The sequence below is a fragment of the Stigmatopora argus genome, chromosome 22 (genome assembly GCF_051989625.1).
Source record: "Stigmatopora argus isolate UIUO_Sarg chromosome 22, RoL_Sarg_1.0, whole genome shotgun sequence".
In the NCBI taxonomy this organism is placed as follows: domain Eukaryota; kingdom Metazoa; phylum Chordata; class Actinopteri; order Syngnathiformes; family Syngnathidae; genus Stigmatopora; species Stigmatopora argus.
The window spans coordinates 3,837,126-3,858,645 of NC_135408.1; the positions used below are offsets into that span (position 1 = coordinate 3,837,126).

General features: G+C 40.5%; 4 protein-coding genes across 13 annotated transcripts; 1 reads left to right on the forward strand and 3 right to left on the reverse strand.

The window, feature by feature from the left end:
• The first annotated feature begins 1,173 nt into the window (after nucleotides 1-1,173).
• On the forward strand, nucleotides 1,174-8,568 carry LOC144067989 (palmitoyltransferase ZDHHC23-A-like). 2 transcript variants are annotated; one of them, XM_077592127.1, is made up of 9 exons: nucleotides 2,290-2,424; nucleotides 3,373-3,969; nucleotides 4,303-4,470; nucleotides 4,585-4,819; nucleotides 7,051-7,190; nucleotides 7,265-7,338; nucleotides 8,086-8,199; nucleotides 8,285-8,386; nucleotides 8,456-8,568. In XM_077592127.1, the coding sequence occupies exons 1-9, from the start codon at nucleotides 2,306-2,308 to the stop codon at nucleotides 8,473-8,475; spliced, it is 1,569 nt and encodes a 522-aa protein (XP_077448253.1). In that variant the 5' UTR covers nucleotides 2,290-2,305; the 3' UTR covers nucleotides 8,476-8,568. The 2 variants fall into 2 exon arrangements, with proteins under 2 accessions (XP_077448252.1, XP_077448253.1); XM_077592126.1 differs by lacking the exons at nucleotides 7,051-7,190; nucleotides 7,265-7,338; nucleotides 8,086-8,199; nucleotides 8,285-8,386; nucleotides 8,456-8,568 and adding an exon at nucleotides 1,174-1,534 and having other exon boundaries at nucleotides 4,585-5,170.
• A 4-nt stretch (nucleotides 8,569-8,572) lies between these two features.
• LOC144067988 (zinc finger X-chromosomal protein) lies at nucleotides 8,573-16,491 on the reverse strand. Of its 9 annotated transcripts, none has more exons than XM_077592119.1 (8): nucleotides 16,015-16,490; nucleotides 14,678-14,774; nucleotides 14,344-14,437; nucleotides 14,123-14,269; nucleotides 13,606-13,755; nucleotides 13,409-13,531; nucleotides 12,841-12,984; nucleotides 8,573-12,626 (listed from the first exon to the last, which is right to left on the reverse strand). In XM_077592119.1, the coding sequence occupies exons 3-8, from the start codon at nucleotides 14,435-14,437 to the stop codon at nucleotides 11,320-11,322; spliced, it is 1,965 nt and encodes a 654-aa protein (XP_077448245.1). In that variant the 5' UTR covers nucleotides 14,678-14,774; nucleotides 16,015-16,490; the 3' UTR covers nucleotides 8,573-11,319. The 9 variants fall into 9 exon arrangements, with proteins under 9 accessions (XP_077448245.1, XP_077448246.1, XP_077448247.1 ...); XM_077592120.1 differs by having other exon boundaries at nucleotides 15,994-16,490; XM_077592121.1 differs by having other exon boundaries at nucleotides 14,123-14,251; nucleotides 16,015-16,489.
• An 847-nt stretch (nucleotides 16,492-17,338) lies between these two features.
• LOC144067898 (diamine acetyltransferase 1-like) lies at nucleotides 17,339-19,010 on the reverse strand. The gene is made up of 6 exons (XM_077591957.1): nucleotides 18,211-19,010; nucleotides 18,090-18,141; nucleotides 17,938-18,021; nucleotides 17,765-17,866; nucleotides 17,608-17,648; nucleotides 17,339-17,523 (listed from the first exon to the last, which is right to left on the reverse strand). Exons 1-6 carry the CDS (start codon nucleotides 18,274-18,276, stop codon nucleotides 17,356-17,358), a joined length of 513 nt encoding a protein of 170 aa, XP_077448083.1. The 5' UTR covers nucleotides 18,277-19,010; the 3' UTR covers nucleotides 17,339-17,355.
• A 150-nt stretch (nucleotides 19,011-19,160) lies between these two features.
• On the reverse strand, nucleotides 19,161-21,270 carry prdx4 (peroxiredoxin 4). The gene is made up of 7 exons (XM_077591956.1): nucleotides 20,985-21,270; nucleotides 20,347-20,464; nucleotides 20,143-20,259; nucleotides 19,686-19,808; nucleotides 19,490-19,620; nucleotides 19,322-19,356; nucleotides 19,161-19,253 (listed from the first exon to the last, which is right to left on the reverse strand). The coding sequence occupies exons 1-7, from the start codon at nucleotides 21,229-21,231 to the stop codon at nucleotides 19,203-19,205; spliced, it is 822 nt and encodes a 273-aa protein (XP_077448082.1). The 5' UTR covers nucleotides 21,232-21,270; the 3' UTR covers nucleotides 19,161-19,202.
• Between the last annotated feature and the right edge of the window lie 250 nt (nucleotides 21,271-21,520).

The window sequence follows — 21,520 nt, forward strand, 5'->3', positions numbered from 1 at the left end:
AATATGTGTGTACTTTATGCATAGAATAGCTCAAAAACCCAGACGCACTGGTCTTATTCAAAGTGATGACCTTGCAGTTTTCACTAGCTTTTCCCGCCTGCTCTTTGCAAATCCTACATCTCTGTGGTGTTCTCGTCACACGCTAGCTCGTTGAAATTGCAGCAGTAATTCCTCCAAAATAGATTACCGGCGGCCTGTGTAGCTAGAGTTCCGGCCTCCATCAAGACTAATGGACGCACAAAGCCACAGGAGCAAGAGCAGCAGCTTTGCACTGCATTGATTGAGTCCATCCAGACTCACACTCATGGACATTAAAAAGGTTTAAGTGACCTCATAAGGCTCCGGTCTTTATCTCGTAATGCATATGGCCCTTTTTAGATGATGTTCTAATATTCAGTGATAAATGTATTTTAAAAAATTAAAAAGGAGGGTGTGTCCTGCTCCATCCTCTGATCCAGTGACTACACTGACATGCAAATGCACGTCTATCCAATCCATTTAAAACAGGAGGGCTATGCATTAGTGACATTGCCATTGACGACAATAGACAATAAAATTGGAGCGGCTCAAAGTGAATAATCGATGTCAACGTGTTAATGATGACGTGACAGGTTAAGCCTTGAAGAAATTCATGTAACTTAATTTCCTATCCGTAAAAGATGCTTTAAATTCAAACAGATTATGTTCCATTGCATGTATGTTTTATCTTTTAGGTTCAACTGTATTTTTATCATGTATGAACTTAGTCATTAACATGTATGCACGTGTCCATTTTGCAGTAATATTCATTGGTACCTGTCAGAAACTATTACAAAAATCAGTATGTTTTTCTTCAGCGTAAGGCATTTTTAATGTGTCATATTGGTGAATAATACTTTTTAAAGTCCACTCACATGCGGACAGAGCAATTTTGAAAGATATAATTTATAAAATTGGGTAAAACATCACTGACATACATCATCTATCAATTACAAAGTACTTAAAGTGATGCAAAGACACTCCCAAACAACAAGTGGACGGGACACACATGAAGTCTTCCTTGATCAAGGTCAGGTTGCTTGCATTTAGGTGGAAATGTGATCCCAGAGGGTGGAGCTGCCCTGTGGATCATCACTCCCCTCCACTCTACGTCCATCTAAACACTGCCTGTCATGTGGGGAATATTATGCAGCCTTGTCCTGCAGTTACACCAGAGCAGAGTTGACCAATTGGACAACAAACCTCCTTTAGTCAATCAAAAAGAGCTGTTAATGAAAAGAGCAGAAAGAGAAAGAGGCTCAAGAATAACTTTGTGTTGCAATTGCCATTGCAAGGAATTAAGGGCAACTTGATGGGATACCCCCACCGTGGGAATGCTCGAAGTGACAATCATATCAATGCTTTGACACTGCGACACCACAGCAGAGACGTGAGAACTTTCTCTCTGCCTTTTTTTTAATCTCTCAGCTACTCATACAGGGATCTGAAATCAACAGACACGTTTTTACTCAGTTTTGTTCAAGAGTGCTTTTTGTTTTTTGTTTGGAGATAAAAGGTGAGTTGGAAATTTTAAATAATTATCTTTGCTTCATGAGACAAACTATCATTCAACAGGTAAATACTGATTAGTTATTGAATATAAAGTTGCCTGGGTGGACTCATTGTTCTGCACACACTTGGTTAAGTTATATATTTAATGTTTTAAAGTGAACTAACAGGAAACTTGAAATTTTAAGAGATGAATGATGTCAAACTTTTTGCCTGTTATGAATGTTTTTTTTGGTTGTTTTTTGATTGACACATAGTTTAAGTCCACCCGATGGTGCACTGGTTCTTCCGTCTGACTCCAGTGTGGGCAGTCTGGGTTCGATTCCCACTCGGTACTGTGAGTGTGAGTGGTTGTTTATTTCATTGTACTTTGCAATTGGCTGTGGTTGGCTGGCATAGGCTCCAGCACCCCAAGTGACCCTTGTAAGGTTAACCAGTATAGAAGATGAATGAATGAAGTAGTTAAAATAATCTATGAAGTGTATATTAGAGGGTAAAATTTGAATAATGCCATATAATATATGAAAGTTTTAAGAGCTATGCTGTGGAGTCCAGAAGACATCTTTGGCCCAGATAGGTTTTCCTCTATGGACACGGTGTCCTTCTTTCAGCAAATTACATAGGAAGCACTAAAGGCTGATTATAGAAATAAGTCATTTTTAGACATCCCGTTAGAGCTAGATAATTACTGTCGCTAAGAATTAATTTGTGACCCTGGTAGAACTGTTGTCTGGAAGTGATCAATGTAGGCTATGTGTGTAGGTCAAAGTAAGCCACTATGAAATGGGAGAAGTTAAAACCTCCAGAACCTGACGATCCAATGTGCTGCTGTGAGTGCGACATAGTCCAGAATGGATGTTGTTGTGACTGGGAGGATCTGGATGAGACCTTCAACAGGTATGAAGAAGTTACATTATGTATTGATATGTTCATTAATAGTTATACTTTAATAAAAGAAAGACATTGGAGCACATATATCCAGCTGTACTTGCAAGTGAGAATCAATCCTGACTCGTCCTCGTCACAGACGATTCTAAAGAAAGACATCCTCTCCTGTCCATTTAGTTGCATTAGAATAAAAACAATTAAGGTTATCTTATTCAAAACAATTGCATAAGCGTTAACCCGAATAACACAATTAAGGTCAGAAAAACAACTGCAACAACAATTGCATATCAGGTATTCAAAACAACAATAAAGGTCGGAAATCAAAAACAACTGCATAGGAATTTAAACAAGCAAGCCTCCATTCAGCAAAACAATTACATATTAGGTGAACCGAGCAACACTATTTTAAAAAAAATTGCGAGTATTTTCAGAGGTCGATTCGGGTATCGCCATCTGCTCTGGAATCCAAGTCAAAGCAATTTAAGAGTCCTTCACAGATCTTCATTGCGAACTTGCGACTGGGTAAAGGGTCGAGGTTTTAATCCAAGTCAACAGTCCTCGGATCCAGGGACTGGGTGAATGTGTCATTAATAGTCCTCGGATCCAGGGCAAAACAATTAAACGTCCTCGGAGCCAGCTGCAGGGGGAATTGTCCTTCGGTAACAATTATACTAAGCGTTTGTCAAGCTTATAATGATTAATATTTCACTTATACATATAATGATTAATATCCCACACATACATATAATGATTAATATTTCTTCGTTGTACACACACATAATTGTATCCAAAATAACTCCATGTATGTACTGTATGTAATTTGTAATTCAATTTCACATCACATCATAGTGCAAAAAACATATAACCTTTAAATATCTCCATTCAAAGATCCATCCAAACATCTGTCTGCACATTGATTGCTGTCTGTCCGTTGACAAATACAATTTTCCACTGTAGATGGCTGAGAGACAAGGTGCCAAAGAGTGGATGCAATTCATTTCTACTGGGAGCCTTAATTGACAACTTGGAGATCTCCCTGGTTCCAGCGCTGGTCCTTCTGCCCCTCCTGATACGCGTGGCGGCGCTGCACTATCTGCTAGGTATCATTATCCTGACGGCCCTACCTGGCTTGGTGCTTTGGCTCTACTACGCCACCCACAAGAGGAAGAGACGTACGCTATTCTTCCTCACACTGGCACTCTACTCTCTTGCCCTCATGTACTACCTCTTCATCACTGAGATTTTACCTCGCGGTGATGTCAGTCAGGGGCAGCTGTGCACTGTGACCACTGGGATGATCTTCAGTATCATCTCTCTGGTTCGGACCAAGAGGGGCCCAGGGTTTGTCAGTAGTTCACAACGCGAGGAGGACATCAAGGGTTCACCACATCTTAATGTATCTGTGCTATCGGAGACATCCTCATCTTTCCCAGAATCAAGACCGGTGGGAAAATGGAGCCTGTGTCCTATTTGCAAAATCACACGACCACCTCGAGCGGGACATTGTAGAACATGTGGAGCGTGTGTATACCGTCTGGATCACCACTGCGTATGGTGTGTGGCTTTATAGACTATCCACTAAAAGTCCTTGACAACATATTCTAGGATTACAATGAATCCTCTCAAGTCCAGTTTAACCATTTTCAACTATGTAATAGAGCTTGTCCGCCAATAAACTGAATACTGTTTTGCATTCAAATTTAGTCATCATTACTTGTCAACTGCTAAATCTGGTCAATGCATTTTCTTAAGTAAAATCCAATAAACCAAAACTCAAATTACATAACAAAATCAGTATTTCCCCAAATTTTGAACATGTCCTTGAACAGCTTTGGACTTTTTACACATGGGTTTAACCAAGAACAACAACGTGTCTGTTCTTTGTAGGATAAACAGTTGTGTAGGACAGGGTAACCACCGAAGCTTCCTGTTGACTCTGAGTGTGTTCCTGCTGACGTCTCTGTACGGGATCAGTTTGGTGCTGCGTAGCCTGTGCCCTCAACAATATCTAGTCAGCGCACTCTTCTACTGCCCTGGGGTCTACTCACAAACCAGGTAGATGTCATTTTTGTTGCAATATTTCCGCAATTGGTCATAGTAAAGAGAAAATATTCAATCACACCATTATTTACTTTTCTACTTTCTACATCCTTCTTTGTGTGTGTGCAGCTCAGCAATCTGCTTCACCTGTGTCTGGTACAGCGTCATAGTTACAGGGGGGCTGGTGTATTTATTGGTCTCACAGTTGGTGAATATCAGCTTTAACGTGACCGAGCGAGAGGCCCAGCTGGCCCTGAGGAACAAAACCGCCCGGAGTCGTCTATGCGGGTTAGCCGTCATCACGGGAACATATTCACAGGGCTTCTACCAGAACTGGGTTGGCTTCCTCACGATGGCTGACGCCGCTACATGTCCTCAATCTGCCCCACCTGACTTGGTCTAGTTTCACGTATTAGAAAACAATGCAGCATTAAGAATGCAAATTTTTGTTGTTGATTAAAAGATACACATACACGCACACACAATGTGGATGCAATATGCTTATCTACTGTATGTATACATTTAACAATTAGGAAATAAAAAGATCTCCCAGGGCTGTTTTTGTAGTCCTGTAGCAAAATCGTACTTTAAATTATTAATTTGTTAATGAAGGGCTGACCATCGTGAGTAGGATATTTACTGCACTGTTTCTCCTTTTCATAATGTATAGAGTAGGTGAAGTAAGCTGTATAAATCAATACTGTGTCTTAGTGTCGAGCCCAAGTGTTTGTTTGTTTTTCTGCACCCCTTCCTTTATAACCACATAAATGAACTTGGGTTTATTCAGTTACATTGTCACTAAACTGGCCGTGACCGGACGTTTCGTCGATGGACACTTGGTCGACGGACATTTCGTCTCCGGACGTTTCGTCGAACGGACCTTTGGTCGCCGGACAGTTCGTCGAACAGACATTTCGTCGCCGGGCATTTCGTCGACGGACAATTCGTCGCTGGATTCGTCGTCGGACATTTCGTCGAAAGGACAATTCGTCGCCGGATTCGCTCGCTCTCAAAATTATAATCATGAGAGAGAGAGAGTTTGTCATTGCAGTGACAATGTCAGAGCATTAATATCTAAATATTTAATATCAAAATTATCAATAAGTTGCGTATTATTGGCATGTGTGTACATGTTTTTCAATTTATGTTCTGGGTGACAGAATGAAACGTCCTGTTCTCGTGTGTGTATAGACAAACTTTCCTCGCCCGTGCCCATCCCACATTTTATACTAGTTTTCAAGAAATTACAATTAATATATTAATAGTCTCGATGTGTCTGTTTGGCGAGCTGTCTGGCGTCGTTGAGGGCTAAAAGTATACCAAGACTTTTATTTGTTTAATAAAATAATAAATTAAACACTTTAGCATGTCACATATACACACACACACACGTGCATACCTTGAAGATCAAGTGACTTCATCAGTGAGCACGATTCTATCAAATGAGGCCTTGTTGGCATTTCAGGTACTGAGCCATTCCAATGTTGGTTGCATGTTCTCCGAACTCACTGACCTCAAATTACAATCTTGTGAAATTGGACTAGAAACCATGAAGTCTTTTGTTTCTATGTCCCCTCAGGGCTGTGGCTTTCCTGTTTAAACTGGAAAGGTATGTGAAGATTCCCCCTAGAAGGAGAAAATGCCATTGCCATTTTACACATCATCACATTTTGGTAGTTGTAGCATTTATCTAGATGTGCATTAGATGACATCCTTGATCTACTACACTAAAGGAAAAAAAGATGTCATTCAGTTTAATTCTAAAAACAATGTCCTATTAAAGCTATCAGGTAGTTGACACTGAAATATAAACTGCACCTTTCCAAGACATCAACCGGCATCAATTCCTCATTATAGACTAAAATTCCCCAAAGAAATGGAACTGCCCAAGTTGAACACCATGTGGTATAATTTGGAGTTCCACCAAAATTTCCTGTGACATTGTTTTATAGTCATGAATGATGTGGATTTTGTATGATGAGAATTGCCAGAGTAGCACGTGAGAACGCAGTTAGTGAACCACACAACCAAATGCTATTTGGCATCTCATGTGGAGTTGTTTTTGTTATAACTGCTGACAATTGAATTTAATTATGTGCTTTCTACAGTGGAACACACCAGAGAGGAGCTGCTGTTTGGCTCTCTATTTAAAGTAACAAAAATATATAGAGGTATTACATTTGGCACACGCTTCAGTTGTTTTGCTATTCACGTCATTTTTACTGATTTCTAACCCTGACATTGTTACAATTTTGGCAACGGGAACATGTTTGGGCTCATCCCAGCTCCTATTTTTGTGTGTGTGTATGTGTGAGTGCTTGCAGGAGAGAGAGCCCTCCACTATATAAAGAGATGTGGGTCATGTAGAACTTTACCAGTCTCTTCATCTTTGTTCTCCAACTCCCCTTCCAAGCTGCAATGGTCTTACTGGTAATGGTGTTGGCGGCTGCTTTGGCCTCCAGCAGGGCATCTGCAGAATTTATGCCCCAGACGGGCTTCGATGTCCAGCGGGTAAGATGTCTGAACTGTGTGGATTTTTTAAATTTATTTTGCATGTCAATGGCAGAGCTTAGAACATCTTGCAGTTGTCCACAGATGGCAGGGAAGTGGTACCTGATCGGTTTTGCCTCAAATGGCCAATGGTTTGTCCAACACCGGGACAGCATGAAAATGGGCACAGCCATGCTCAACCCGACTCCAGACGGTGACTTGGATATTTCATATGCGAGTCTAAAGTGAGTGAATAAGAAAATTGTTTTTAATTTTTTTAGGGAAATAGTGACATTGATTACCCGTTGTTTCTGTGCAGACCTGATGGAACATGTTGGAGAATGAACAACCTTGCCAGGAAGACGGACATGCCTGGAAAGTTCACATACACTAGTAAGTGTAAACAAAAACAAAAGAAATACAGTGTATTCCATTACATTACTGACAGGTAATGAAATGCCCTTTTTTAAATCATAAAATGAAGTGTTTACTTAAATGACTGTGTGCATAAAAACACTCCTCACTGCGACATCCAATTTTAAAAGCTACATAACATGAAGACTGCCAAAAGTCATTAAACTGGAATTACTGTTTATTTTTTACCTTTACAGGATCACCTGAAATGCGAGATGACTTGTGGTGCGAAATGATCTATCTTTTTCATTCATTCATTTTCTGACCCACTTATCCTCACAAGGGTCGCAGGGGGTGCTCGAGCCTATCCCAGCTAACTTTCAGGCACGAGGCGGGGGACACCCTGAATTGGTGGCCAGCCAATCGCAGGGCACAAAGAGACAACAATTCATGCTCACACTCATACCTAGATGCAATTTAGAATGTCCAATCAGCCTACCATGCATGTCTTTGGAATGTGGGAGAAAACTGGAGTACCCAGAGGAAACCCATGCTGCCCGGGGGAGAACATACAAACTCCACAATGGATTTGAACTCAGGAGCCCAGAACTCTGAGGCCGACACGTTAACCACTCATCCGCCGGGCCGCATTATTCATGTTGATCTTATATATTAATTTGATCAACAACTGACATTTGAACAATCATTCTTCATATTATAGCCCCTATGCTAAATTTGTATCAATTGCTTTAGTTCTGTAAACATATACATGTCTCTGTCCATCAGGTTGGGGAAATGACAATGAGCTACGTCTACTCGATGTCAATTATGACCAGTATGCCTTAACTCATACCGTTAAGACAGAAGGGGGCAATCCCACTGTTGTAAACAAGCTTTATGGTAATAACTGCCACCGACTGTTCTTCAGAATAAAAATGATGTGGTCAACATTTGAGATGAAAACTAACCTCTTGTGATCCCACAGGTCGTGGAGTGGATCTCAGCCCAGATCTGTTGGAGAAATTCAGGCAGTTTTCGCTAGACACCGGAATTCTTGCTGAAAACATTGCTTTCCTCCCACGAAACGGTAATATTACGACCAACATGAAAAATGTATGTTCATTTTGATGATCATATCACCTTTTGGCTCATTTAGGTGAATGTACAGTGGCCTAGCTTCATGCCAACTTCATCTTACCCCAATGAGAATGTAGCCAGGTCACATGAAACCTTTACAAATGTGTGCTAATAAAAAGTGAAAGAACTCAAGTACTTTAGTTTTTTTTTTTTATTAACTTTTTTTTAACAAATACAACATACATCCAGAATGACACAGCTGACTTTCATCAAGTGTTTACATCTACACGCTTTATACAGATTGGTATACAAAACAATAATTTACGGTCAATAGAAGTCTAGTTACACATAACTATACAACGTGTGAATGAAATAAATATAAAAACAATCACATGGTGGGGAGGCGAAAAAGGGGACAAGTAAGAAAAAAGTACACCACAAGCACCTGTTTTCATAAGATGCTTCTTAAAAGATCTATACATTTTTCCCCTTTTGGTAAGAGCAAGGGCCACCTCTTAGTGTAGGGCTTCACTTGCCTGGGCTCGGTACGGGCAGGTATGATTGTGAGTGCGAATGGTCGTCTGTCTCTCTCAATGTGCCCTACGGCTGACTGGCGAGGGTGTACTCTGCCTTTTGCCCAAAGTCAGCTGGGATAGGCTCCAGAAGCCCTCGCAACCCTTACGAGGATACGCGGCACGGAAGATGAATGAATGATAAGAGCAATATGTGTTGGTGAAAACGAGTTCCAGTCAATTTACTGTATGGACAACAGCACCACATTTAAGACTCTATGGAGATAAATTGGGCCATTGAGTGAATGTTGTCTTGACCTGCAGAGAAATACTTGGCTAATTCTACAAATTAACACGTTTGACAGAAATGCTTTCTATTAAAATAATTCAAACAAGTCACAATGTTTTGGCATTTATAATTTTGTGGTATACATAACAATCAGTGGTGGACCGTCAGAGCCTGCAAGGCCTGCTCTGCTGGCCTAAAAAATATCTGAATCACAGACTGATGTTAATTATGCTTTTTCAATGAATACTGACTAAATAATTCCAAATTGTCTATCAGCTTCCTTTCATTGCTTTTCCCCTGGTCGCACTGCTGCCAGATGTGTGTTTTCATATTTAAGCATCTAACCAATCACATTTCAGCCATTATTTATTGCCAGGGTCACAAATCTACCTGGAGGCCTTCACAATCAGTTCTGCAGGCTCTGCTGCATAAAACAAGCGTCGATAAAACTGTTGCCTTAATCAATCAGATTTCGAGTTGGCAATACCAAGGCCTTCTCACAGGGGTAGGGATACGTCATCACTTTCACCAACTATGATTGGCTAGTGATAGAGTGGACTAGCCAGAGCTACCAAACTGTATCTGGATCGAGCTGCACAAGCAAATATATTGTTGTGTTGATTTATTAGCGGTTTTGTCAACCCGCAATCGCTGGAGGAGAAGAAATGGATTTGTTTGCAGATTTACTGTCAGCGATTTTCAAGACAGACTTTTCAATAAAAGCTGGACATCATTAAGAAAGGTCGGACAACTCCGAAGCAAGCAAGCCTGTCACAACCGGGAACGAACATTTTCAGCACTAAATTGAATAAAAACGTATGCCAGAAATCTGACAGGACAGGCTTCGCTTTCAGCATTAGCTTCAATGGCGATAGAAAAGGAGGAAAGAAAGGAGGATGGATTTTGTATTCAGATAAAAAAGTTTTGGTGAGTGAAATATGGCTATGTTCCTAAATAATATTTCAATTGTATGAGGTTATAATTGATGCTTTTTTATGTGTCGCAGCTGTAGCTGCAGTAAAGGTTTTATAGCCATAAAATAGTTTTTGAGGGTTGGATTGATTCAGATATAGAATTGAAGGCGTCGGTTTGAAATCCACGGCCCGCGACTGATAACAATACTGTCAAATGACTTTTACGAAGTTGGATACTTTTTAACACATAGTGGTTTCTGTGTCTGTCATGACGTGGCACCTGTAAAATTTTCACTGTGAACAATTAATTCACAATTAATTGGACTTAACGCAAAACTTATTGTTTCCTAACTGTGTGCTACACGCAAGTAGCCACATGATTTTTTACACAATACAAACCAGTGGATGAAGCTTCGGTAATCAAAATCATAAATTGCATTTACCTTCACCCAGGTGTCAAGTGCTACAGTTAACATGATACCTATCCACACACTGCTTTGTTAAGTACACTGGAAATCTGAGACATCCCTCACATTCTGATAGGGTGGGTTGGGGGTAGGGCATGAAATGATGACCCTTGTGATTGCTATCTTCAAAATTTAAAAAAAGTAGTATCAAACACAGACATTTGCACTATCTGCCATGCAAAGTTCCCAACTCCCAAGTATGGAACATGCAGTCAAAAGTGCAAGTCTACAGAGAGTTCTACTGCTCCCCAAGAGCATTTGTGTTATGTACATGTGAAGAGATGTTAGGCTATAAAAGAGAAGTACAGTGAACCCCCACTATATCGCAGATGGTCGTCCAAAACCTACGTATGGCAGAATGTTAAACAAACATTCAAAGATTTTTTTATTACAGTCCACTGCCAATTGGCAATGTGAATGTGATCGTAAGGTTATGCTGCCCATTTTAGTGTTTAAATATCAATTTTAAATACCTTGTTGTACGTGTCTATTTTGCAGTAAATTTCAACACCATTAAATTAGCATTTTTTTCCTTTTTCTTTTCTCCAGTAATGTTATGTGATCAATTATGGAGTTCACACAGGTTTTAAGTGTGTAGGATGGGTAAAAGCATGAAAAATATTTTATTGTGGGTGAGTCTTGAACATGTCCATGATAAAAGGGGGTTCACTGTAATAAACAAGAGGACGGGCTAAGTGCAGCACACGCGGCAGACAGTTTTACGCGAGTGACACAGTGTGAGGATATGACGGACTATCTTGTCACTCTGGCTGGACTACGTCCTTGTGGTGGCGCAGGATATGCTGGTTTTTCTCCGATGGTCGCCGGAAGCCTTTTGAACAGATCTCGCAGCGATGCGGGTAGTCTTTAGTGTGGATGGAAATCACGTGCCGCTTGAATCCCGAAGCGTCGCCGGTACTGTAGTCGCAGTACTGGCACTGGTAAATTCGTCGCTCTTTTTGCCCTTTGCCAACAACCACAGTCACGCTACTGGCTAAACTGGCCGCGCTCACTCTAGTAGCCTGGCTGGAACCAGTGGAAGCGGCAGGGGCGGACTTTTTAGGGGAGGGCGAGGGTGATTGCGCCTCTGTCCTCTTGGCCTCGCTCTTCTCTGGGGAGGCCTGCTGTTGCTGCTCCTTGGTGTGGACAGACAAGATATGGCGACTAAGGACAAAGGGATCGGCATTTTTGAAGTTGCAGTGTCGGCACTGGTGGACTTTCTTGGTGCGGTGGGCCAAAGAGTGCTTCTTGAGTTCGGACGGCCGGTGGAAGCCTTTGCCGCAAACTGCACATTTGTGTGGGTAATCCTTGGTGTGCACTGATATGATGTGGCGTTTCAAGTCGCTGGAATTGGAACTTTTGTGGTCACAATGGGCACAATGGTGGGTCTTATTTTCCTCGTGTGTGAGTGCGTGCTGGTTTAATTCCTCCTCCTCGGCAAACGTCTGGAAACACCGCTCGCACTTGAACGGCATCTCCTTGCTATGCTTGGTCTTGACATGAGTCTTCAGGTTAGAAGAGTCAGCAGACTTGTAATCGCAGTACATGCAGGAGTAAGGCTTCTCGCCCGTGTGCGTGCGCATATGTTTTTTCAGCTCCGAAGGGTGACGGAAACCTTTCCCACATTCCACGCAAATGTGTGGGAAACTTTTACTGTGAACGGCCAACAAGTGTCGGTTAAGCAGCCCTTGCTCAGCAGTTTCATACTCACAGAACTTGCATTTGTGCGTCTTGGCGGGTGGAGGCGGCTGTTGAGTCTTGGTCTCCCGTTGCTGGTGCTGCAGTCTGTGAGAGAACAGCGCAGCCTGCTGGTGGAACTCCTTGCCGCACATTTCGCACTGCAAGGGAGCTTTGCTGCTCAAGGCATGGACTTCCATGTGGTTGTGGAGGCTTGCTTTCTTGTTGGTGGTAAAGTCACAGTCAGTGCACTGATACTTTTTACGGGTAAGAACCTCCTGGTGGTGATTCTTTGTGTGTCGCTTCAGGAAGCCGCGCGATTTGAACTTTTTGCCACAGAGCATGCAGGGATACACTGTCAAAGGTTGACCATAGGGACCGATGATGATGGCTGGGAAGGAGAAACAAGAGCAAGTTCTATTCAACCTTTTTTTCCAGCAGAAGTAATGGTTCTTTTATCCATCAATGTTTGTTATTTGGAGATAGTTTCGTACTAAGCCTCGAAACCCATGTAATGCATGTGATAAGTTTAAAAAAATACATTAAATAAACATCCACGTACACACTGTTTGGTGATACACTATTTTCCCATTGTGACATCCTACCTGTTTGGACTTGTCTTGGTTCAGTTCTCCGCTTGGTCTTACTTCGCTGTCGGCCTAATTCATCCACGCTATCCGATTCGTCTATGTGAAGAAGCGCGCTCGCTGCACCGTTCCGGTTTTCACAGCTCTCATTATCCTCCACATCTGTAAGGAAAACAATTCCTTCATCAATAAGATTTCCAGTGCTTCAATGATTTCCATTTTATCCCTAGCTATTATTTTTCTTTTGCACGAATGGCAACAAGTACATATATGCTCGTTGATTATACATTCTGCTATTTAGTCAAAGTAAATTTGTTCTTCCAGTCAATATAATGCTTTCTCATTTATGAATGAGCACAGATATATTATTTAAATTAAATAATGTTCAGACCTGTTAAAGTAAAATGTAACAATTCTGTTGGGCCAATGGAACAAACTTTCAAATCAAGGTCAATAATGACTGGTCAAACAGAATGCAACACAAAATCAAACAGAGCACAATACTTACCTTCAGCACAGATTTGTGAAGTGAGCTTGCAGAGGTGAGGAGTAGTAATATTCAATTTGTTTTGTTTTACTCACTCACCATGGTTTCCTTGATGATGAGAGTCGCCAACAGACATGTAAACCATCTTCTCGCGAAGCGTTTGGCCTGAATCTGTCAGTGCCACATTATCCATGTCTCCATCGCTGACGTCTACTGATTCTCCTAGAGGACAAATACAAACGTCTCTGCCATGCAGGTAAGGCCATAAGTACACGCTTAGAAAAATAAGTTCTTACCCATGTCATCTTCCCCAGAGTCAGCCTTGAAGATGTACACCTTAATCACCTCCTGTCCATCTTCATCCTTCTCCACTTCCTGGTCCTCCACCGCTCCCTCCACAGTTACCTCCGTTCCATCCTCAGACACCATTTTACCAGCATCATCCACTAGTGAGGGTGACAAACAAGAAATATTTAACTGTAAAATCTAACACGGGCTCATGACAGTCCATATCTTTATACAACTGTGAATTTTTTAAATTCCATACTTTCATTAAAAGAAGGACTTCAGAGTAAAAGTTCTTTAAAAAAATCAACTTAAGCAATGCTAAATTTTATTACCTAAAATATACAAAAGCAGTAGCAGTCAAGCCATCACCTTTTCCATTCAACAGTTTCCATTTTGCAGACATTGCATTCCATTAACTTATATCACACTTTTGCAACTTGCCTAGCAACTGTGTCTTGCGTCTTAATATCCTCACATTTTGATTTAAACGGAACAATGACATCACTGCAGAGAGAGTTGTCTTACAGGATATCATCAGATAATCGCCACAGCCATCTTGGTCATCGTCCTGTTGCTCGGGATCGAGGCCGTCTTCGGGGATGTCACCCATGGCGACGCCATCCTCCTCACCGTCCAAGGCCATCACGCAGGTTTCTACAGCGACATCTTCATCTTCATCGCAGTGCACATACTCAGATACCACATCCTCAACAGCATCCTGGATGACTAGCTCGTCTGGGGCAAACCTGTGCACCGCCATGCTTTCACCCTCGCCCTCTGACACCAACACAGTCTCTTGAAGCTCCACAACAAATTCCTGCCCGCCGGCACCACCCTCATCTGGAAGAAGCAGGATTACCCAGTTAGCCAGATAAGCATGAAGAGCATTATTTTATTGGAAATTAAGAAAATTAAATGGCTCACTGTCATCAGTGCATGCATCATTATAAACTTTTCGGGTCAAAAGTTATCTGGCTGAACTAAGAATCCTGCTTCTTCAAATACCCCAGTGCCCTCTACTGTGTATGACCAACTTTTTGTCAAGTGTATACAAGCATTAACACAAAAATAGCTCATTACCCGATCCGTGTAATATTATTTTAGGCTCTTCAGGAGATATTGAAAGCCTGGTGACCTCCTCATCCATTGTCCTCGCACTGCATTTGTTACTGGAGAGCTGAAAACAAAAGAAGAAACTTAGGTCTTTGTAATTCTGCACTGTGAATGATAGGAAATTTTAAAGAAAAGTCACACCATAAATAAACGTTGGCTTCCATTGGCGTGAAAATGAATCCTTTCAGATAATTTGCTAAATTGAAATTAAATTTGGGGTGGAAATATTGCCAAATGATCGATACATTTCCTCAGCCCTATGTGGAATATGTTAAATAAAAATTGAAATATATTATCACTGTGATACAAATCTTCCATGGCACATGTGTCTGCAATGTAAATCACCATAATGAGCAGGGGGTTCACTGTAAAATGTAACGCATAATGAATTAATGTCTCCGTATCTTTAACACAATTTCATTTCTAAAGCCAACAACAGTCTGCATTTAAGATCTTAACAAGGACACCCGAAACATCTTTTTCTCTCCCACACGTAAACCAAGAAGGATGAAGAAGGGTAATTGGTGATGAAGGATGCCTGGCTAGTATGTCATTATCACATTGTCCCATCCCCCAGCTTCAGGTGAAAGAGACAGCTATGGTGTTCAAGATGCTACATGAATCATCAAAGTAAGCATCATATTCGAGGAAGGTAAAACGGGATATATTAGCCAGGTGGGCTGGATTACAGCAAATAATCACACATTTGCACATGTAAATGTTCATTCAATTTACGCAAAGCCGACTACAGCGTGTATAAACATACAAAGACAAGACCCACATGTCGAAAGGAGCTTTTTTTTCTTTAGGGGGGCGCTCTTTCACAAACAAATCTGCTACAGATCATATTCATCACACTAGCATCCGCCATTTTGTTAGCTTGATATACAAGCGAATGCTAATTTAACTCGTTTATATTGCGTAAACTAGCTGGAAAATTTATTATTAAAAGTACCGTCTTTGAAAACAGTTGCGCTTTTAGACTGTTAAAACAATACATGCGTGACTGAAGACAGCACATGAGAAGTAAAACATTTTCTTAAGCTAGCTAGTTAGCACGCTAACTAAAAGAACAGGCCCGGATTCCCAAAACAATTGTGGCCTTTCTTCGGGCCTGGGCCCGAGAAGAAAAGGCCACACTGCTTATTTTGCGGCCTCTCGGTTAGAAATAATGAATCGATCGAAATGCACCGTGCATGCAATAAGTAAAAAAAATGAATGGAGGGATAAAAGACACAGCACATAAGCAAAGGCACACTTGGCATTGCAAGCGGCAGCCTTACGAGCAATAAGGAGCCCCGTACCAGATGCAGCAGGGATGGCCTCCGTCCGCTCCTCGGCTTCCCAGGGCCGCTTGGTGCCCCCCACTACCCCAGACTCGAGCTAGATTCAATCGGGACTTTGGTGCTATTTGGGCGGGCCGCAAACGAGCAGAGGAGGAGGGGTCGGGGGGTCGCTGTAGAGCTCTAGTCAAAGCAAGGCAGGGCGTCTGGAGCCTGATCTTGTCATGCTAGTAGCCCCCCGCTCTTTCAAGCTCCGAGGCCGCCGTCAGCACAACACGTCACAGCCCGAGAACGGCAGGAAAATGCGGAAGGGTTAGTGGTGGAAAGCATACGGGCGGATAACCAGCAAAAACAGGCCATAAACTCGAGGCGAAGACACATTTTTCCCCGTTAGTCGAATGGGCGAAGATCACCGCAGATGGATGTATACACGTTTTCTTGCAATTTAAACAGCCAGTGAGCGGTAGGCCAGAGAGCCAAAGTATACCGTCCAGTTTGGAGGACCAAAGGGAAGAAAAGGATGTTTGAGAGGCATTAAGTTGATAAACAAGTTAATTATGCTTGTGTCCTCATTTTGTTTGACTCCCTGAATCAGCGTCTTGGCATGTCACTGAACACAATAAAAACACAAAAGTACATATACAAGTACTATATAATTAAATAATAAACTTATTTTTTTCAAATCACAAGCATTCATTTTTTTTAATTATTATTTATATATCCCTATACTCGAAATAATGTGAATTACCAATTCTTTTTACAGCTTTTACTGATTGTTAATGTTGAAAAATCAATTGTTAAAAGTAATGTGTGTAATAAAATTCTTACAAATTAGTCATGCTACAAACATGGCAGCCACTGTATAACTTTTTGTTTTGCTTTGATTGTTAATGCTAGCATTTTAAGTGTTTTTAAGAGTTCCATGAGTGTAACTCAGGAAAAAGGGAAACAAGTTGATAAATTAAGTCTTTTTTAAAATTTATTTTAATAAGGACTTAACTCACAAAAAGTCAATCATGTATTTGTGGTTATAAAAAATGATTTTTTTCCAAATTTAATTCAATTTACACAGTCATTTCCAGTTGAGGTTTACACTTTAAACTCATTATACAAATTACATACACATTTAACATAGTTTGACAATGCACATGCTGTCCAAAATGTTATCTTCAACACAATTAAATATTGATTTACTACAGATATTATCCAATTGACACCAAAAAACACAAGTAATAAAATGAAGATTATAATATCTGAACACTGCACCGAGTTTAACAGGTCACACAATTGTGGCTAATCAGAAATATGGCTCAAAATGAATCAGTAAATCATATTGCAAATAGAGGAAGATTATTAAACATTTTATTTAGTGGTTATTTTTAATAGCTCCTCCTTCTCAATGGCAAACAGGCGCCAACCTTCCTCAGAGGAAAGGTCAGCCGCCCCCCTTCTCTTGTAGAACTCTATAGACTTTGTGTTGTTTTCTGCCACGATAAAGTGCATGCTGCTGCATTTAGTCTTCAATGCTGTCTGTGGCGAGAGTAAATGAGACATAAAAAAAGAGAAGGTACACATATGGTGTTGAAAGCAGTTGTGAAACAGCTTTTACTTTACCTCACTTAAGACCTTCAGGATCTCTGAGCCGATACCGTCACCTAGCCAGAAACGTAAAATGTGCGCACAGTAATTACCAATAACAAAAATTAACAGACAGTAAATGTTATATAACCGCTTCTATCAATAATTAACGCACACAGTACTCAGTCTTTACCTCGAAACTCTGGCATTACAAAGAAGTCCTCCAAGTAGAGCAGCTTTCCAATCCAAGGATCATATGTGAAGTAGTACATGGCAAAGGCAATTACAGTGTGCCCTAGTAGAGGATAGGAATAACATTATCTCATGTCAATCTCACAAAATGTTTTTCTTTCCTTCTGCTTTTACCTTCAGTTGTTTTCTTTTCCTTTGGCACCTCAGCTACCAAGCAGTGATAGAACGGATGATCTCCAAAGCCATCTTCAAGTAGGTCTGCCGGGAGAATGTTCATTTAGTCATTATTTTATATATTTACTGAAAATCGCACATCGAACATGTACCTTTCTCTGTCAGAACGACCTGTTCCTCCATTTCTTCAAATTTTGCAAGTTCCTATGCAGCAAATATAATGAATGTTTTAACCAAAGCCACTATCAGCCATGACAGTTTTAATGATCTTACCTTTATTAGTCGCAAGATATCACACACGTCATTTGGTTGAGCCTTCCGTAATATGAAATTGGCCATTTTCTTTTTTTCCCCTTTTTGCCTTTGCGCACTATGCCTCTAAATGTGAATAAGAGCAAAATTTGTTTCGTCATCCGCTCCTAAGGAGTTGAACCCCCCGATGAATAAGGAAAAACAGCATAGACTGACTGGGTTGAGGCTCTGTTGCCTCACTTCAACACCCTCTCTATATGTAGGTGTGGTGAGGAAGTAAAAAAAATAACATTCCATAAATGGTAAAAACACCAGTTATTTCCGGTTGGATTTTGGCCTTATCTTAGACTGCATCTTCCCGCTATCCTCTTTGAGATAAATATTCAACAGACCTTGAAAATTTCCAGTCAATGTAACTTTATTAAAGAATAGACTATATAATCAGCAAAACTAGAATAGTGAATATTTCATCTTTAATACATTTTTGTCAAATGTTATTCTGCCTTATACTTTTTCAAATTGCTCAGATTGCTTCAGATTTTTTTTAAATGCACATTGAGATTGTAAAAATACTACTTTTCTTGATTAAATTCTTTGATTTTTGAAATAACAGTCCTAAAAATATATAGTAAACTCATTTGATAATTTGAAATTCTTTTCCACCCTTGGTCTTTAGTCCGTACTTTAAAAAAAAATCATACGTGGTTAAAAAAAAACATCATGATCAACTAAACACAATTATATTTTTAATGAGTGTCAACACACAATTCCCATCATTTAAAATATCTGTACTTTAGTTTAAACTAACTCTAGGAGCTGACTTGACTGTACTATTCTCTTGGTTATGGGGGCCGCCCAGTGCTAAAAAACAGCATCAAATATAAATTTTATGTGGCCTCTTAAAACAGTACTGTAATTCCCACTTGGTTGCACTTTGGCTGCTAGGAAGACTCACAAAAGAGACAAGAGCCTTATGAAAAACACACTTTAATTGAATTGTCCAATGGATTCCATCAGTTCTGTTTATCAAAATACTTAAGCTTGCCTGTGGGATCAGGAATGATCTATGGGGGGAAAAAGTTAAGTTAAAGTACAGAAAAAAATAGGTATGGCCTGAAAGACATGTATTTACCGTGTCACTGCCTGGTTTCCATCCTGCTGGACACACTGAAAAAGTAATTTAATGTTAGTTAGGGCTCTAACAAAACAAGATATCTCGGTTCTTCCGATCAGCTAAAATTTCTGCTATACTAAATTGCTATGTATTATTTGTCCATCTCTATAGGTTAGGTCCCTTTACCTTCTCCGTGTTTGTCTGTGTACTGGAATGCTTGAACCAGCCGAAGCGTCTCATCTACAGATCGTCCAACTGGAAGATCGTTCATGGTAATCTGCCTCAGAACACCTTTACCATCAATGATGAAGAGTCCCCTAAAATAGGATGGCAAACACTCAATATAGAGATAAAAAAGGTGAAACAGTTTTGCCTACTGTACCTCAGAGTGTGGCCCTGATCCTCCAGGTACACTCCATAGTCTTTGGAAATCTGGTGTGTGAGATCAGACAAAAGAGGGATGTTCATTGGTCCCAGTCCACCTTGTTTCCTGGCTGTACTGATCCTGGAAAAGGAAGGATTGGGAGCACAGGCAATGTTACACATATGAAAGAGAGGGGAATAAGAATTAAAACAGGGACTACATAAGTTTTAGACGATTGCATTTTAACTTTGACAATGAAAGATTTCTGACAGCTTCTCCCAGGCAAAACAGATTGGACATCTATTGTTGTGAAAGGGTGTTTTAAATAAAGTTTTTATTCTTTCTCTAACTGTCACAACACAATCTGTGTGTACATATGCACCCGTGATTGAGTTAATGGTACATAATTATTCTACTATTCCATCACAGTAATTTTTCCCCAAATAATTTGGATTATGAGATAACGTGAGGTTACCAGGCCAGGTGGGTGAACTGGGAGTCCACTGAGCAAGCAACCACCTCTGCATTGATGGCCCTAAACTCATGTACACGATCACTAAAGGCAATGATCTCAGTTGGGCAGACAAACGTGCTGGAAAAAGAAGAAAATACAAATAAGTTCACTTTGCAGCTACAACTATCATTTATTACAGTGTGACGTTTGCTTAAAGTAACTCACAAATCCAGAGGATAGAAGAAAAAGACAAGGTATTTGCCTATGTAGTCAGACAACTTCACGTCCTTGAATTCACCATTAATGACCGCTGTTCCCTCCCAATGTGGCGCAGGCTTTGAAACTGCAAAATATAAACATTATTCAGTCATTGTGGGTTAATGTCGTTTTTATTTTTTATTACAGAGCCCTTCACAATGTGCAATTCGAGTGCATTTGGTGTTACTATTACAAAGGCTGTGACTGTTAAGTTATATTTGAACACAGATGGCAGATCAAAAATGTAAACACACAACACAACAATGCTCAGGTGCATATAATATTGATCCTTATATGAAAAATGAAGGCTATTAATTCATTTAAAAGAGAACTGATTAGGGCTTAGAAGTCCAACCCCTTTGTGTTCCTTTGCCAGACTTGCAAAGGGTGCGTGTAAGGATACAATAATGACGTGTCCTAAAAACACCACTAGTGTTTCAGATTAAGGCCTAAAGTCGATGTGCAAATAGTAAACGCTATATCAAAGAAACAAGATAATAAAGCAGTCAGGGCTAAGCTAAGGTGCTCCTTTTGTCCCGAAGGCAGCACCTTGCTGAAGGATACAAAAGCATGATTTAAAAAGGCGAATAGCTAAGTAGACCCACTCTTGGCTTTGCTGAGGTGCAGGGAATGATCTGAGATGGGTACACGGGAAGCCTCCCCAGGATAAACGTCTCCTCCCGCATAGTTGTGACACTGGGCATTCTTCACATGTGTGTCTGCTTGCGACGACGAAAATGTAACGAAGAGCAGTAAAGCAACACAAAACATCTCCTTCTGCATGTTGCCGTGAACTGAGAGTTCCATCAGGCACTTCCTATGATTGGACTTAGTCAAGAGCGCATTGCGCATGCGCGTGCGTCTCCGTCCTATCGGGTTGAGATACGCACTTTTGCCAAATTTCCAATACGTAAATTGTAAACACGCTTTGCTTCTTGAGTTTACTGCTGTTTTGCCTCCTTGTTATTGCTTTACTGCCATCTCCTGTCCTGGAGATTGGGTTCCAAATGCATTAGTATTACGTTTAGCCTTATAATCAGTGTACATAACATAATAATAAAATAATAATTATACATAAATAATAATATATATATAAAAATAAAAAATAACAAAACAAACAAAAAAAGGTAAGTAAAAAAAA

Coding starts and splice junctions, on each gene's coding strand:
- LOC144067898 (XM_077591957.1), bottom strand. CDS start 18,276: ATGGCCAATTTCATATTACGGAAGGCTCAACCAAATGACGTGTGTGAT. Junction 17,649..17,764: donor TGTAATGCCAGAGTTTCGAG/GTAAAGACTGAG, acceptor GTTTCTGGCTAG/GTGACGGTATCGGCTCAGAG. Junction 17,524..17,607: donor TCCTGAAGGTCTTAAGTGAG/GTAAAGTAAAAG, acceptor CTCTCGCCACAG/ACAGCATTGAAGACTAAATG.
- LOC144067989 (XM_077592127.1), top strand. CDS start 2,306: ATGAAATGGGAGAAGTTAAAACCTCCAGAACCTGACGATCCAATGTGC. Junction 2,425..3,372: donor CTGGATGAGACCTTCAACAG/GTATGAAGAAGT, acceptor TTTCCACTGTAG/ATGGCTGAGAGACAAGGTGC. Junction 4,820..7,050: donor TCCTCACGATGGCTGACGCC/GCTACATGTCCT, acceptor AGTTGTCCACAG/ATGGCAGGGAAGTGGTACCT.
- prdx4 (XM_077591956.1), bottom strand. CDS start 21,231: ATGCGCAATGCGCTCTTGACTAAGTCCAATCATAGGAAGTGCCTGATG. Junction 19,357..19,489: donor CACAGACAAACACGGAGAAG/GTAAAGGGACCT, acceptor TTACTTTTTCAG/TGTGTCCAGCAGGATGGAAA. Junction 19,254..19,321: donor GGAAACCAGGCAGTGACACG/GTAAATACATGT, acceptor TTCCCCCCATAG/ATCATTCCTGATCCCACAGG.
- LOC144067988 (XM_077592118.1), bottom strand. CDS start 14,744: ATGGATGAGGAGGTCACCAGGCTTTCAATATCTCCTGAAGAGCCTAAA. Junction 13,756..14,122: donor CGATTATCTGATGATATCCT/GTAAGACAACTC, acceptor CACCCTCACTAG/TGGATGATGCTGGTAAAATG. Junction 12,627..12,840: donor ACCAAGACAAGTCCAAACAG/GTAGGATGTCAC, acceptor TCTCCTTCCCAG/CCATCATCATCGGTCCCTAT.